Source organism: Bufo bufo, chromosome 4 (genome assembly GCF_905171765.1).
Source record: "Bufo bufo chromosome 4, aBufBuf1.1, whole genome shotgun sequence".
Taxonomy (NCBI): Eukaryota; Metazoa; Chordata; class Amphibia; order Anura; family Bufonidae; genus Bufo; species Bufo bufo.
In genome coordinates, this window is record NC_053392.1 from 560612098 (window position 1) to 560626771 (window position 14674).

The 14674-nt window shown below is 40.5% G+C and overlaps 1 protein-coding gene across 13 annotated transcripts in view; it reads left to right on the plus strand.

The window, feature by feature from the left end:
- Nucleotides 1-14674, plus strand: part of NRXN1 (neurexin 1) — a 1679151-nt gene that overhangs the window by 1152300 nt on the left and 512177 nt on the right. The window contains exon 1 of one of the 13 annotated variants that reach the window (XM_040430270.1): nt 9447-10402. The exons of 9 other annotated variants lie outside the window; for them this stretch is intronic. In XM_040430270.1, coding sequence (XP_040286204.1) covers nt 10171-10402 — 232 coding nt within the window. In that variant the 5' untranslated portion in view covers nt 9447-10170. Of the gene's footprint in view, nt 1-9446; nt 10403-14674 lie in introns of those variants that run through there. 3 more of the 13 variants (XM_040430271.1, XM_040430267.1, XM_040430269.1) reach the window with 3 other exon arrangements.

Consider the following 14674-nt stretch of genomic DNA (forward strand, 5'->3'; position numbering starts at 1 on the left):
TCACTGTATCAAAGATGAAAGGGGGTGTAGTTGTGACTTTTTCTGCTGAGCCTGATTGTAGAGGAAACCCTCGAGAAAGAATGATCTTGGATATAAAAGACAAGTACAGATAAAAAAAACACACCCATGTCATGCATAAAACATGTCACATAGAACACAGACACATAGAACACATGATATATTTTACTCGCGTCCATTTGTAAGGCAAACATTATTATTTATACATTTATTAAAGAGGTTTTATGAGACAGGGTAGGCCATCAAGATTGAATTGGCAGGGTCAACTCCGGCACCTCTGCTAAATGAGCCGTTTTAAGCAGCTTCGTGCTTGATCTCATGGGTTAGCAAAATTTTTTAAACCTTCAATTTTAGCTTACTTAATATATATCACTATGGGAAAAAAATTAAAAAGGTTATCCAGGTGTTTGATATTGATGACCTATCCAAATAGCTGCTTCAAGAGGCCGCAGCTCTCCAGTGAGCAGCTTCTTCCTAGGCCAGTAACATCACGTTCATTAGTCCCATAGCCTAGAAGCAGCTCAGTTCTATACAAGTGAATTGGGCTGAGCTTTAATAGCAGCTGTATAACGGATAGCACTGTGCTAGGTAAGCTGTGAGGCCTTGGTGATCACCAAAATGCTGCAATTTCCTCAAACAGCAAATCGGCAGGCCTTTGGGTGTCATTGATCTGATTGATGGTATATCCTAAGAATAGATCATCAATAGGCTGATTCCTTTAATTTATCTTATCTTCTGGATCCTGTAACAAACACAGCACAGTACATTCTCTTATATAGATAATATGGTAGACCATGCCAAGCTTAATGGGGTTGTTAAGTTTCATGATATTGATGACCTATCCTCAGTATAAGTCATCAATATTAGATTGGTGGGGATTGAGCACCACAAACCCTTTCTCATTGGTGATGGTACCAAGAATCAGACCCTAATCAATACCGATCTGATATTGATGACCTATCCTGAAGATAGGTGATCAATGTAATGAAATTGGATGACCCCTTTAATGGTGGTGTGCTTCAAAAGGAGACAAGGAATCTCAACATCTCTGAACTTTGGGGTTTAGGCTTAATATATAAAAAAAATAAGATTGATTCCAATGACCATTCTTATTCACTGCACTCAAGCCAATTATTAAGTGCCTACTGAGCAATCTATTCAGCTAAATTTTATTCTGGTAGATTGCTATCCATAGCGAGATGTCCTTCATAGATTTATATACATAATTACTCAGGATCACAATATTGCCTGATCCATTTTGCATTAAAAATAAATCCTAATGGATCCTATGTAACTATAACTGGTCATTGAGGTTTCAATATCTTAAGGCAAAATTACCACTTCAGATTGTCCTTTTCTTGCCATCAAAGACCAAAGCCAGTAAAGTCAGTGGTGTGATGGAGCTAAAAAGAAACCAGACCTCAAAGAGATTATTTTTGCATATTCCTTTGAGAAATACAATATATAGAACTCCTTCATCTATACAATGTCCGTTTTCTGGGATAACACGGACAGTAGGGGCCCTTACCTATCATTCCGCTGACTATTTTTCAATGTCCTGGAAATCGTCAACCTTATGGGCAATCGATGCATTCATAAAGCCTTTTTTTAATGTATGTGCTTGAGTCATCTATGTTTTTTCATAGAACAGATTGATTCAATATACAGAGATGGACTAAGTACCTTTCACATACTTATAAAAGCAAAGTCTGCTCAATACAGAAACAGCAATAATTATTTTCACATTGTCTATAGCGCGAGCTACATTGTATTGTTCTCTGTCCTTGACAATGTTGGAGATTCTACAGAGCACTACATGTCTACAGAACGTTCTACACCTACATCCACTTATCATTTATGGTAAGAGCTTGATGTCTGCACGTCCTATAGGTGATAACTGAAGTGACCTGATTAATAAGTATGGTCTCCTACATGTAGAAGTACTGAATACATACACATAAGAGGAGATTTATCAAAACTGGTGTAACGTAAAACTGGCTTAGTTGCTCATAGCCACCAATCAGATCCCACCTTTCATTTTCTAAAGGAGCTCTGAAAAATGAAAGGTGGAATGTGATTGGTTGCTATGGGCAACTAGGCCATTTTCTTTTACACCAGTTTTAATAACTCTCCCCCATAATATCTGCAATATACAGTATACTTGTGTAATATTGCTTATGGTGGTCATTTTTAAGGAGGCTCTTAATGCACAATTTCCTATTTCTTTACCATCCAAATAGCCAATATTGCTCACATATAAATCTTGATTGACAGTCATGTGACTAGACATGCCAAAATCTATCTTCATCTAGGTTGTCAGTTAGAAACCAGCCTGTCTAAACTTACCCAGCACCTAGATTTGAAATCAGAGTAGGGTCTTGGAGACTTAACAAATCAAATCCAGGTGGGCAGTTCTTTGAACTATAGGTGTGGCATTACTAGGCTTGTCTTTTATGTAGCAGTGCTCAGTTTGTCAGTACCATGCATCTGTAAAGCTGGGTGCCATGCTTCTATAAAACTGAATGCCATGCAACTGTAAAGTCAAGAGCCATACATCTGTAAAGCTGAATGCCATGCTTTCATATGCAGCAAGCCCAGTAAGAGCGAGCAAAGGATGAAAGCAGTAATGATGGACCGCATTAATGATGAGGGTCATAGTACTCCTACTCTCTGTCTTTCGTAAGTCTTTCTGTAGAACCTTAGTCATTCAATTAATGTTTTTGGTATTGGTTCTGTAACACCCGACTGAGAGGTACAGATTTAAGACACGGTTGGCCAAACCATCTCATTCTCAATGTGTGGAAAGGTGCATTAGGAATGTTCCCTCTGACAGCAGCAAACTCTCTGCCATAAAAGTGCACGACTTCAAGGCATGGCCTCGATGACTCTAGACCTGCTAATTTCATTTCTCTATCTCTCTCTCATTCTGCAGAACATTTAGTAAAAGTCTCAGAGAAGATGGTTCTTTAAAAATAGGGCCTAGCTCTCAGGAGCCTGCATGACATAAGTCCTCTGTAGCACTCCTCTAACCAGTGCGGGATCCAGGTCCCTCTCCTGGCAACCTAAAAGGGATTGAGTCAAGGTGTTTAACCCTGACCTATCCATACAGTGCTATTAGCTACAGAAACACATTAAATCAAAACATTTTACTTTAGCAATATAACAATCAACCTTTTTCAATAAGCCTATTCTGTGGTGCTGCATGTGCTTCCACTGGATGTGAACGTCAGGTATCACATATAGGTCATTTATATCCACAGTAATTCATTATTTTTTTTTAAGTCAGAGGGAACTTCTCTCTGTCCTAACACAAGTGAATGAGCCCTTGATTGGGATTTTTCCAAAAACTCAGATTCATTAGAATCTGAATTTCTTTAGATTCCATTTGGGATAACTTTTCAGTAAAGACAGAGAAAAGGAAACTTTTCCAGGCATTTAAAGTACTTTCGATTCAGATAGAATCGATTTGTACCTGAAACAAATTTGTTGGCCAATTCGGATGACAAACGGACAAACAGTTCAATGACAATTTTAACTTTGCTACATCTATGACAGGTTTCTCTTGCTAGTTTCCTTAATAAATACATTCCCATACATATTCTAATTACGACAGCAAATAGAAATGATCACTTCGACAACTATCCAGGACCTAGGTGACCTGCCCCCGTGTTTATGACTTGGAACTTCAGCTAATTAGGATGTTGGTGAATTGATTGCACCATGACTCTATGTGAAGACAGATAGTAATAAGTTTGTCAAAGAAAGGCCGACTTACACATTGCGGGCTTCACTATCCCCATCAGCCTATATAGAGGATCGCTCATTTAAGCCAGCATTAGCCTATTCATTTTGTTTGGGCTCTGTGGACCTTGTCAGCTCTATATATACAGTAATGACATGCTTCATAAATTTTATTGATACAGTAGCTCAGATCAATCTTGCTGCAAAGATTTTCCGCCCACCTTGTAAATATATACGTATTTGCAGGGGGAAAATGGGATTGTAAACATCATTATTGCAAAATTACATCTCGTATAAGGTAAAATGTAGACACAGTTCTGTGGCAGCACGTAGAAAGCCGTATCGCAGGAGTTACGTAAGGTTAAGAGCAGGCCATGCTATAATAAGCACGATACCAGTCTAACCTTTCTTAATAAATGAGGTCTCATCATGGCTGAAGTGGCTGTGAAACATCTTCAATCTACGAGGAGGATATCAGAGAGAATGTCACCTGCCTGCTGTAATATGACTGTACACTACGCTTCAGGAAAGAGGTGTTTAGTTTAGCAGCTACTTGTAGATGCACGTATGAGACAGGCTGGAGAACCATGTCAGGTCTCGAATCCATTTACTGTACATAGCAAATAAACGGCTTGAAGCTTCTTGGCACCTCCTATAGTATAGATACAGATTTTCCTCTCCTTACCTTTTCTCTTGGCTCAACCGATCCCAAAATGTCTAGCACAAGATGACCAGCTTTGAAGAAAATAAATAAATAAATATGAGATATTCTGTCACAAGATGTCTATACCATAAATGTGTCGGCTTGCACGCTTTTCTGAATACTATCAAAGGGGTATTCCAATCTCAGACATAGATGGTATATTGCTAGGATATGTTACCAATGCCAGATAGAGACTCGCTCCTATGTCTAGTGCAGGTCCCTGAAAGTGAAGGAGAGTATTCTATGAGAGTCACAAAATAGCCAAACGAGCATAGTTGGCTATTTTTTAGAAGTCCTATTGTGATGAATGAAAAGCATCCATGACCACCTCTCCATCCACCTTTATAGGACTGCCAGAAATAGCCAAGCCAATGGTCGGCAATTTTAGGGACTCCCAAAGTGTTGAAAAAAGGTGGCCACACTTGCATAGCTGCTCTTTCTTCACTTGAGGGGCCTTTTCTGGAGACAGGAGAAGGTCTCAGAGATGAAACCTTCATTTATCTGACATTGATGGCACATCCCATGCTTGGCTATTTTTGGATGTCTAACAGGGGTGCATGAAGAGCGCGCTGCACACTTGGCTATTTTCAGAAGACCTATAGTGGTGAATAGAGAGCACACCATGCATGCATGGCCACCTTTCCATTCACCACTATCTTAGTATATGTCCAATAGTGATTCACTCCTATGTCCAGTGAGGGGCCCATGAAGTGAAGGAGAGTATGCCATGCATACATGGTTCTCTCCATCCACTGCTATGGGAGCCTTAAAATAGCCAAGTGAGCACGCTTAGCTATTTTTGGAAGTCCTATAGTGGTAAAAGTGGGGCACACTGCGTATATATAGCCACCTCTACATCCACCACTATGGGACTTCTGGAAATAGCCGAGCCAGCGCTCTGCTATTTTAGAACCTCCAATAATGGTGAACGGAGGGTGGCAGCGCTTGCGCGTCTGCTCCCTCTTCACTTCACGAAGCAGCCAGTTCTGGAGATAGGAGTGGGTCCTATAGGTGGAACACTCATCTATCGGACATTGATGGCATATCCTAGTGATATGCCATCCATGTCTGAGAAGGGAATACCCCTTTAAGGACTCTTCATTTTTCATGTTCCAAATGCAATACAATTTTATGACATGGCAAAACCTTTGGGGGGGCTGCAATTCACATGACAGCCAATAGGTGGTCACAAATAATGAAATATAACACATCTAGTGATAAAATTATGTTTTTTTCAAAGCTGCTCCATTTTGCACTTCATATTTTAGAATATATCAAGTTAAGAGGAAAGGTAAGGAAAGGCATAAGGATATGTCTATGTGTGGCCACCCAGTGGTTGTGATGTGAATTGCAGCTTGTCAAATGATTGGCTGTCATGTTCTGAAATGGTGTTGAACTTGTTTTTGTGAACATTTGGAGTCCTTATCCAAATGAAAGCAAAGCTAATGGTGGCTATAGCTGTGCAGTTCTGCATGAGGGACAATCTATTAAATGATTATATGCTTGCCACAATCACACCCTGGATGTCCTAGTCATACTGAATGCTGTTGTTTTTTCAGTAGAGGTTGTAGAATTGATACATTTGCTAAAAAAAAATGTAAATTTTAAATATTTACACACATAATTAAGTTCACAGACTAGTGGTCTATCAGACTGCAGGTCAATCTGGAGAATCATGGGAGAAAAATCTCAAATTCAATATTTGTTTCAGGTTCAGAAGATGATTCGATTTTTAGAATAGATGTAAAAATGGTCTCACGTTCATGGAACACTTTAGTGCTGTCAGTGCTTGCAGTACCCTGAGACCGCCAGCAGGCTGAGAATATGGCAGCATAACCTGTCACAATAACAGATTGTCCAGGAATTCTCACAAGGAATAACCATTCCGCCTGCATGGCTTCCAAAAAGGAATGAATGAGCTCTAGACATCTAGGTCTGCACGCGCCATAGAAAGGTGATACATGCCATGTAATTAAGCCCCAGGTGCAAGTGTGAGCCGCCGTCCTGGTGAGAAGCGCGCAGGGCGAAGGGAAAAGCATTCCTAACAACACCTGCAGCTTAACCTCTTCAGCGCCGCTTCTATAGACAGATGGTAAAATAATACTGGGAGCTTAACCTCTTCAGTGCCGCTTCTATAGACAGATGATAAAATAATACTGGGAGTTTAACCAGTTCTGCACCTCTGCCATTCAGATGATAAAATAATACTGGGAGCTTAACCTCTTCAGTGCCGCTTCTATAGACAGATGGTAAAATAATACTGGGAGCTTAACCTCTTCAGTGCCGCTTCTATAGACAGATGGTAAAATAATACTGGGAGCTTAACCTCTTCAGTGCCGCTTCTATAGACAGATGGTAAAATAATACTGGGAACTTAACCTCTTCAGTGCCGCTTCTATAGACAGATGGTAAAATAATACTGGGAGCTTAACCTCTTCAGTGCCGCTTCTATAGACAGATGGTAAAATAATACTGGGAGCTTAACCTCTTCAGTGCCGCTTCTATAGACAGATGGTAAAATAATACTGGGAGCTTAACCGGTTCTGCACCACTGCCATTCAGATGATAAAATAATACTGGGAGTTTAACCTCCTCAGTGCCGCTTCTATGGTTAGATGGTAAAATAATACTGGGAGCTTAACCGGTTCAGTGCCTCTTCTATAGTCAGATGATAAAATAATACTGGGAGCTTAACCTCTTCAGTGCCGCTTCTATAGACAGATGGTAAAATAATACTGGGAGCTTAACCGGTTCAGTGCCTCTTCTATAGTCAGATGATAAAATAATACTGGGAGTTTAACCAGTTCTGCACCACTGCCTTGGTCAGATGATAAAATAATACTGGGAGCTTAACTGGTTCAGCGCCGCTTCTATAGTCAGAGGATAAAATTTACTGGGAGTTTAACCAGTTCTGCACCTCTGCTATGGACAGCAATTCTGTGATGATGATAACAGAATACTAAGTGTTTAACCAGTTCTGCACCAATGTTATGGACAGTGACTCTGTGATGATGATAATTCTAGGAGTTAAACCAGTTAATCACCACTGCCAAGGACAGTGACTTTGTGATGAGGATGATGATGTAATATTAGGAGTTTAACCAGTTCTGCTCTGCTATGGTCAGATGATAAAATAATACTCGAAGCTTGACTGGTTCAGTACCGCTTCTATAGACAGATTATAAAATAATACTGGGCGTTTAACCAGTTGTGCACCACTGCTATAGACAGCAACTCAGTGATGATGATGATAATGGAATATTAGGAGTATAATCAGTTCAGCATGACTGTTATGGAGAGTTACTGGGATGATGACGATGATGATTATGATGATGATGATACTAGGAGCTTAACCAGTTGTGCACCACTGTTGTGTACAGCGACTACATGATGATGATGACACTAGGAGTTTAACCAGGTCATCACCACTGCCATGGGCAGTGACTCTATGAGGATATTAGTAGGAGTTTAGCCAGTTCAGCACCGCTGCTATGGACAGCAACTATGTGATGAGGATTATGATAATGGGGAACTACGAGGTTAACTAGTTCAACCCCACAGCTATGGACAGTGACTGTGTAATAATGATGATGATGATAACATAATACTAGATGATAACATAATGCCAGTTCAGCACCACTGCTACAGACAGTAATCTGTGATGATGATAATGTAATACTAGGAGTTTAACCAGTTCAGCACCACTGCTATGGACATGACTCTGCGATGATGATACTATTATAAGGACTTGTACTATTTTTGCACCGGAGCTGTGGACACTGCCATTATGATACTAATACTAGGAATTTAACCAGTTTAGCACCATTACTATTGACAGTAATATAATAATATTATTATGAATAATATTAATAATAATGATAGAAGCTGAATCAGATTTGCACCCCTGTCTCTCTGGTAACACTGCTACTAGGAACTTACTAGTTCAGCACCCAAGTAATGGACAATGACTAGGCTATAATGTGTTGTCCAGAGCTTACCTGGTTCAGCACCACTGGTATGGACAGTGGTAGAAGCTGAGCCAGCATTGCTAAGAACAGGGACATGTTTATTAATTTATTTAATGCACTTATATAGCGCTACTATATTCCGCAGCGCTTTACAGACATTAGTAACACACTGTCCCCAATGGGGCTCACAATCTAAGTCATGTTATATATATTATTATTATTATTATTATTACAGAACCATAAACATTTCAGGACAATAATAACAACAACAATTATAATGAGTGATTCTCGCAGCCAGCACACGGCTTCTATGAATGATAATGCTAAGTGAGTTTAACCCATTCTGCATCACTGATTTCTTAAACAGTGATTGTCGAGCTCTTAACCCACAGATTGACCGCTGCGCTTCACTAATATCCAGTAAGGGGGGAAAAAAAAATATCCAAAATCCAAATTGCATTCAAGTTATATAACTAAAAAAAGCTTTATTAAAAATAAAAAAATAAACCGCCTTCAATCAAACATTATTTTAATAACAGTGGACACAGCTAATCCCTCTAGTCTACAGCAAGCCATAAGGAATGCGGTGATCTTTAAGAAAGACTCCCTCCCCTCCTCACCTCCCTACAAGAAGTTCTTGAAGGCAGCGGAACAGCAGTCATGACATGTAACCCTTAGAGCACAAGGTGGCGCAAGAACACGTTGATTAATTCTGCAATAGCCTAGTGGTTTTCTCCTGCATGCAAAGGGTTAAGATGTGTATAAGTTTTCTTTCTTTCTTTTTTTTTCCCCCCTCCAAGATGTTGGAACATTTGATCTATAGCATGGAAGGGGAAATGCTAGGTCTGTCTGCAACAGTGCCTTGTGTAAGCAGCAGAGATAAGAGGGCAGCTTCTTTTGGAGCTTTCTGAAAACTGAGCAGCACATGCTTTGGTCTTCGAGGTGTATAATAATAGCAGAGGGAGTCAGAGAGGTTTTTTTTTTCCCACACCATTATTCTGCCTCCCTCTTTCACATAGGCTCTTCCTCTGCACTGCATCCAGGCTTCAGTGATTTGCTGTTTGGAGACTGCAGATTTGCATAGGTTTCAGCTCGGAAGCATATTCTTCTTCTCCCTGATTCTTTCATAAGGCTGCCCTATTCTCTGGAAACATGCTCTGCTATTCCTGTTCATAGACCACTCCGATGGCTTGAGTGGGGGAGGCTGATTATTGAGTTGCTGTGGTTTAGACTGCTCTGCGAGTGCATCCACTCAATGCAGAACCTAGGAGAGCACATCAATTCTTATTCCTCAGCAAGCTCTAGGAAGTGGCTTTTTCTTCAGTATTCTAACTGGATATCCTGTGGATTATTATGGCTGTGATTCATCTAGAGGAAATCCCTTTTGTGCTGCTAGTTTTGCAAACTATGGATCATTAATTGAAAGCTGCCCCTCAACTTGTCACCTCTTCTGAGCCGAAGAGGATCAAGTGAAGATCTCCAAGATTGTGCTCTTTCTCAGTGACTATGTGTTTGGCTGGGGATTGGTGCCATTGGACCAGAAAACTGGGGGAAAGGAAGAAGTAGGAGAAAACAGGGAGGAATATCTACTGTCTTTCTAGGAGTGGAAGGAAAAGGGGAGACAGTGCTTCTGAGATGGAGCTGTGAATTTGTAAACCTTGTGGAGTGTTGGGGGAAAAAATAAAATAAAAAGTTTGTGCAGAGCTGCATCTGGAAGGCTGCTCTCTGCTTGACTGCTCCATGCAGCAGCAGCAGTGGCTGCCCTGGAACTCCAGCTCTGACCCTGGCCCTGGCAGTGCCAGCCTTCGTTTGGCCATGTGGATACTGCCACTGACCCTAAGCGGGGTCCTTGGGGTGACCTGGGGTGCATCCAATCTGGGATCTCATCACATTCACCACTTCCATGGAGGAAAGCATGTTTCAGCACCTATTGCAATCTACAGGTCACCTGCTTCCTTGAGGGGAGGAAATGGTGAGTCCGTTTTTCCCCCACCAATTTCCCAATGCCTGCTTTGAACCCAATTTCCGAAGCCTACACTTAATTCAAATGTTGCAACAATGAAGAGTGTTGCAATGTGGCTGTAAAAGAGTTAACCCCCCCCCCCTTTCTGGCAGTATTGTGGTTAAGGTGGTCAGGCAAAGTCATTGTTTTGTGCTGCAAAGTTCTGTGCATTAGATGGAGATACTGCATATGGGTAGAGTAAGCACTTTGCAGTAGAATAGGGAAGGTGCACGGTATGGGTGTGTAGGATGTGGTCGTTAATAGTATTGTGTTACATTACAGTGTATCTAGACCGAGGCACAGCTACAGTAGGTACGATGTGTGTGTGTGTAGGGTAATGAGGGAGCAATAGCCAAGTCATACTGTATAAGAGACATATTCTATAAGGACGTGAAATACTTTGTGTGTGCAGAAGAACAGGGAAGGCTCACGCTATAGGTGTCCATAATGTGGTCATGAATAGTATTGTGCTTCATTACAGTATATAGACTAAGGCACAGCAATGTACAGTACTGAGGGAGCACCGGTGGAGTGATACGAGACATGGTCTGGATGTAGGGTATGCACTTTGCAGAAGAATAGGGAAGGTGCACTGTATAGGTGTCCATAATGTGGTCATGAATAGTGTTGTGTTGCATTAGAGTGTGTAGACTAAGGTCGAGCAATGTACAGTACTGAGGGATCACCAGTGGAGTGATAGGAGACATGGTCTATAAGGATGTGCAGTACTGTCTGTGCATGTGTGTAGGGTAAGCACTTTGCAGAAGAACAAGAAGGTGCACTGTATAGGTGTCCATAATGTGGTCATGGATAGTGTTGTGTTGCATTAGAGTGTTTAGAGTAAGGTCGAGCAATGTACAGTACTGAGGGATCACCAGTGGAGTGATATAAGACATGGTCTATAAGGATGTGCAGTACTGTCTGTGCATGTGTGTAGGGTAAGCACTTTGCAGAAGAACCGATCACCAGTGGAGTGAGATATGAGATATGGTAAATGAGGATTTGCAATACTGGATGTAAGGTATGCATCATTACAGGATGCACATTCAGGTAATAAGGTATGGAGCGCTATGAGGAAAATATACCTGATGGGTCCAATGTGTTGTTACATAGGAATGTGTGTATCAGCATAATACACCCCAGTCTATGGTGTGCACAATCTTCATTAAGCTGATCTTTCCCTGGATAGCTGTTATACTCAGTGCCCTCTCTAGCTATGTTAATGGCCATAAAAACCAGGCAGGGTAACATCGCTGTTTTCTTTCTGTAAAGTCACCCTCCAAATATTGTAGAATTTCCCTCCCTATTGTTCCAAAGTACCATTCATGATTGCATTAGATGCCAAGCACAGATGAGATATGGTATGGTTCCCCCCTGGGCAGGAAAGAGTTAAAGGGCCATTGGAATGAGAATTCCACCCAGAATAACCGCTTCCACAGTCTGTAGGGTTCTCAGTGCTTTAACACTACAGTGCACAGTGGGCTATTGCATGGTCCAAAAGATACAAAGCCACCATCAAACAGGGACACAATAGAATAAAATAGTACCCGCTGCCATTCTGCATAGGATTTGTGTTCTGCCTCATGCATGTACAGTACGACGATCCCCTTATGGTGCTGCTGTGACTTACTGTACCCTGGTGTGGCTTCCTCACATACATTTTTGTGCATCCCTTCAGGATCCCTAATTTAATGATTAGTTCCTGAGCACTAACCATGAAGAAGGGAACATAAAGCTACATAGCCCCTAAAAAAGCATCACCTGGAGAATAGAGGAACGGAGAGATAATTGTCACGAGACGCGTTCAACAAATATCAGTGATGCCACTTCTGTGGAAAGTGCTTCTTTATGGCTTCTCATAGTTGGCCATTATTGATCCAGACCTCTGGCTGGTGGGGAGCACAGGGTCAGACACCTGGGAAGTTTAGAGCAGCCAAGATGTCTCTGTATTCTCAGGGCAGGTGTAGGACTATCAGAGGTTTGCAGTTTTAACTTCATATGGAACTTAAAGCAGGCTCTCCTGGGAAGATAGACTGTAAAAGCAGATTGATATTCTATGCAGAAAGAGCTTGATCTCAGGAGTCTGAAGGGCTTACAATTATTTCTAGGAACAGCAGAGTTAAATGATATTTTGAATATACTGGAAAAGTAGGTCAGTCTAACTTTACTTATACTGTAGCATCAGGAAGGGTTACAAAAAATACATTGACCAACTGATCACATTTTCTATTTTCTATGTATTTATCTATCGATCAATCTATCTTTTTATTATCCATCCATCTAATTATCTCTATTGATCAATTATCTAAATATCTATCTAAATATCTATATATCTACCAATCTATCTAAATATCTATCCATCTCATATCTATCTCATATCTATCTATCCATCTCATATCTATCTATCTCATATCTATCTATCTCATATCTATCACATATCTATCTATCTCATATCTATCCATCTATCCATCTCATATCTATCTATATATCTATCCATCTCATATCTATCACATATCTATCTATCTCATATCTATCCATCTATCCATCTCATATCTATCTATCCATCTCATATCTATCTCATATCTATATACAATATCTATTATCTGTCTATCAATTGATAGATCTGTGTAAGTACTATCTATCTATTGATCGATCTGATATCTGTTTTACTATCTATCTATCTAAAGATTGACCAGTCTATCTACCATCTGTGTGCTATATCACATGCAATAGATCTAGGGTTTTATTCTTTAACTGTAGAGCCTCTTAAATACATTTGATGGAACCAAGTCTCTGTGATCTCTTACCCCCTCTCGCTGTATGTGATACCATACTATGGAAGTTCTTCATTAAGCCCTTGCTCTGATATTATAAATGAATAGGGAGTGTCCACAAATAGGCAATAGCCTTCCAGGTAGACAACGATTCATAGAGCGGACGGATTAGGATTTCTGTACGTCACTGGTCCTAATCTAAATACATGGGTATCAATGTTCTCAATGCAATTATCAGGGAATAATAATATCAGCACCATCACCCTATAAGCTGCAGTGCAGAACCGATGAGAGACAAAGCTGAAACATTCACTATGTATAAGACCAGAGCCTAACAGATGAGGATGTAAGGCTGCTGCACACAAGAGCTTACTACCCTGTGCACATCCCCACTAATAACACTGCGTTACGCCATATCCTTAGAAGCAGAAATGCATCTCTATCATGAGACCTAATTAATAATAAACCAGCCTTCATAATACCCAGTGTTCCCAGGGATTCTTAGCCTCCTTGTACCATGTCTACTTTTTGGTTAGTCACCCACTTTCCCCAATACAGTGCAGCACAATATAATGGCACTTACATAATACCCCTTATGTCGGAGCACAAATAGTGATGAAATATTAGCTGCTTGGAACAAATGTAGAACTATTTCTATTAATACAGAATTGGGAAACTTTGATGCAGTCTTGTATACTGGAAGTTTCCACCAGCATTGGCATTTGGTAATTACCGGTCGTCAGCTTTAGGTTTTGTTATTAAAGGTCAGAAGTAAACGTTTTCCTGCATCTTTGTACTGTAGGTGGTATTGATGTTAGAGACTCTAATAAAGGACTCATTGGAACAGTACCTCACACATGGCTGTCTTGTCAAAATCCACCAGTACCAGGTTCATAGAACAGAAGTATCCAAAATCTATGATGCTGCAGAGAACATTCCGGAGGTTGTCTCATTAATGACGTGGTGGCAGTAATACAGTTTTTTCGAATCTGGCGCAAATTCATAAGTGTCCTACTTGTTCATATTAAGACTAACCAAATGCCTAAACACTTACCGATGTAGTAGAGTTAACGCTCATGCTTTCTGAGATTTCTGAGATGTGTTATCTAAACTAAGTAAACATCTTCAATTGCTTTTCAATGGCTTTTGTTTCAAGGTAACGCAATGAGTTAAGAAATTTGAGTGAAGAGTTTGAGCGCTAACCCTGCTACATCTGAAGGACATAATGTATTGTGGACTGTTTTGTAAAGTGTGTCTCTTAATAAGTTTGGTGCATGGTGCATCTCTTCGGCTTGCAGGTGGTCAAAGGGAATAGGGTTTCATTAAAGGGGAATCCTGCAAAAAAATAAAAAGCAGTGGAAGAGGGTTCCTGCTGTAGCCAGTTGGCTTACTGCCAGAAAAAAAACTAAACCTGATCTCAGTTTGCAAGAGGGAGCAAGAAAATGTATGGTCTTGTGTGAATAATATA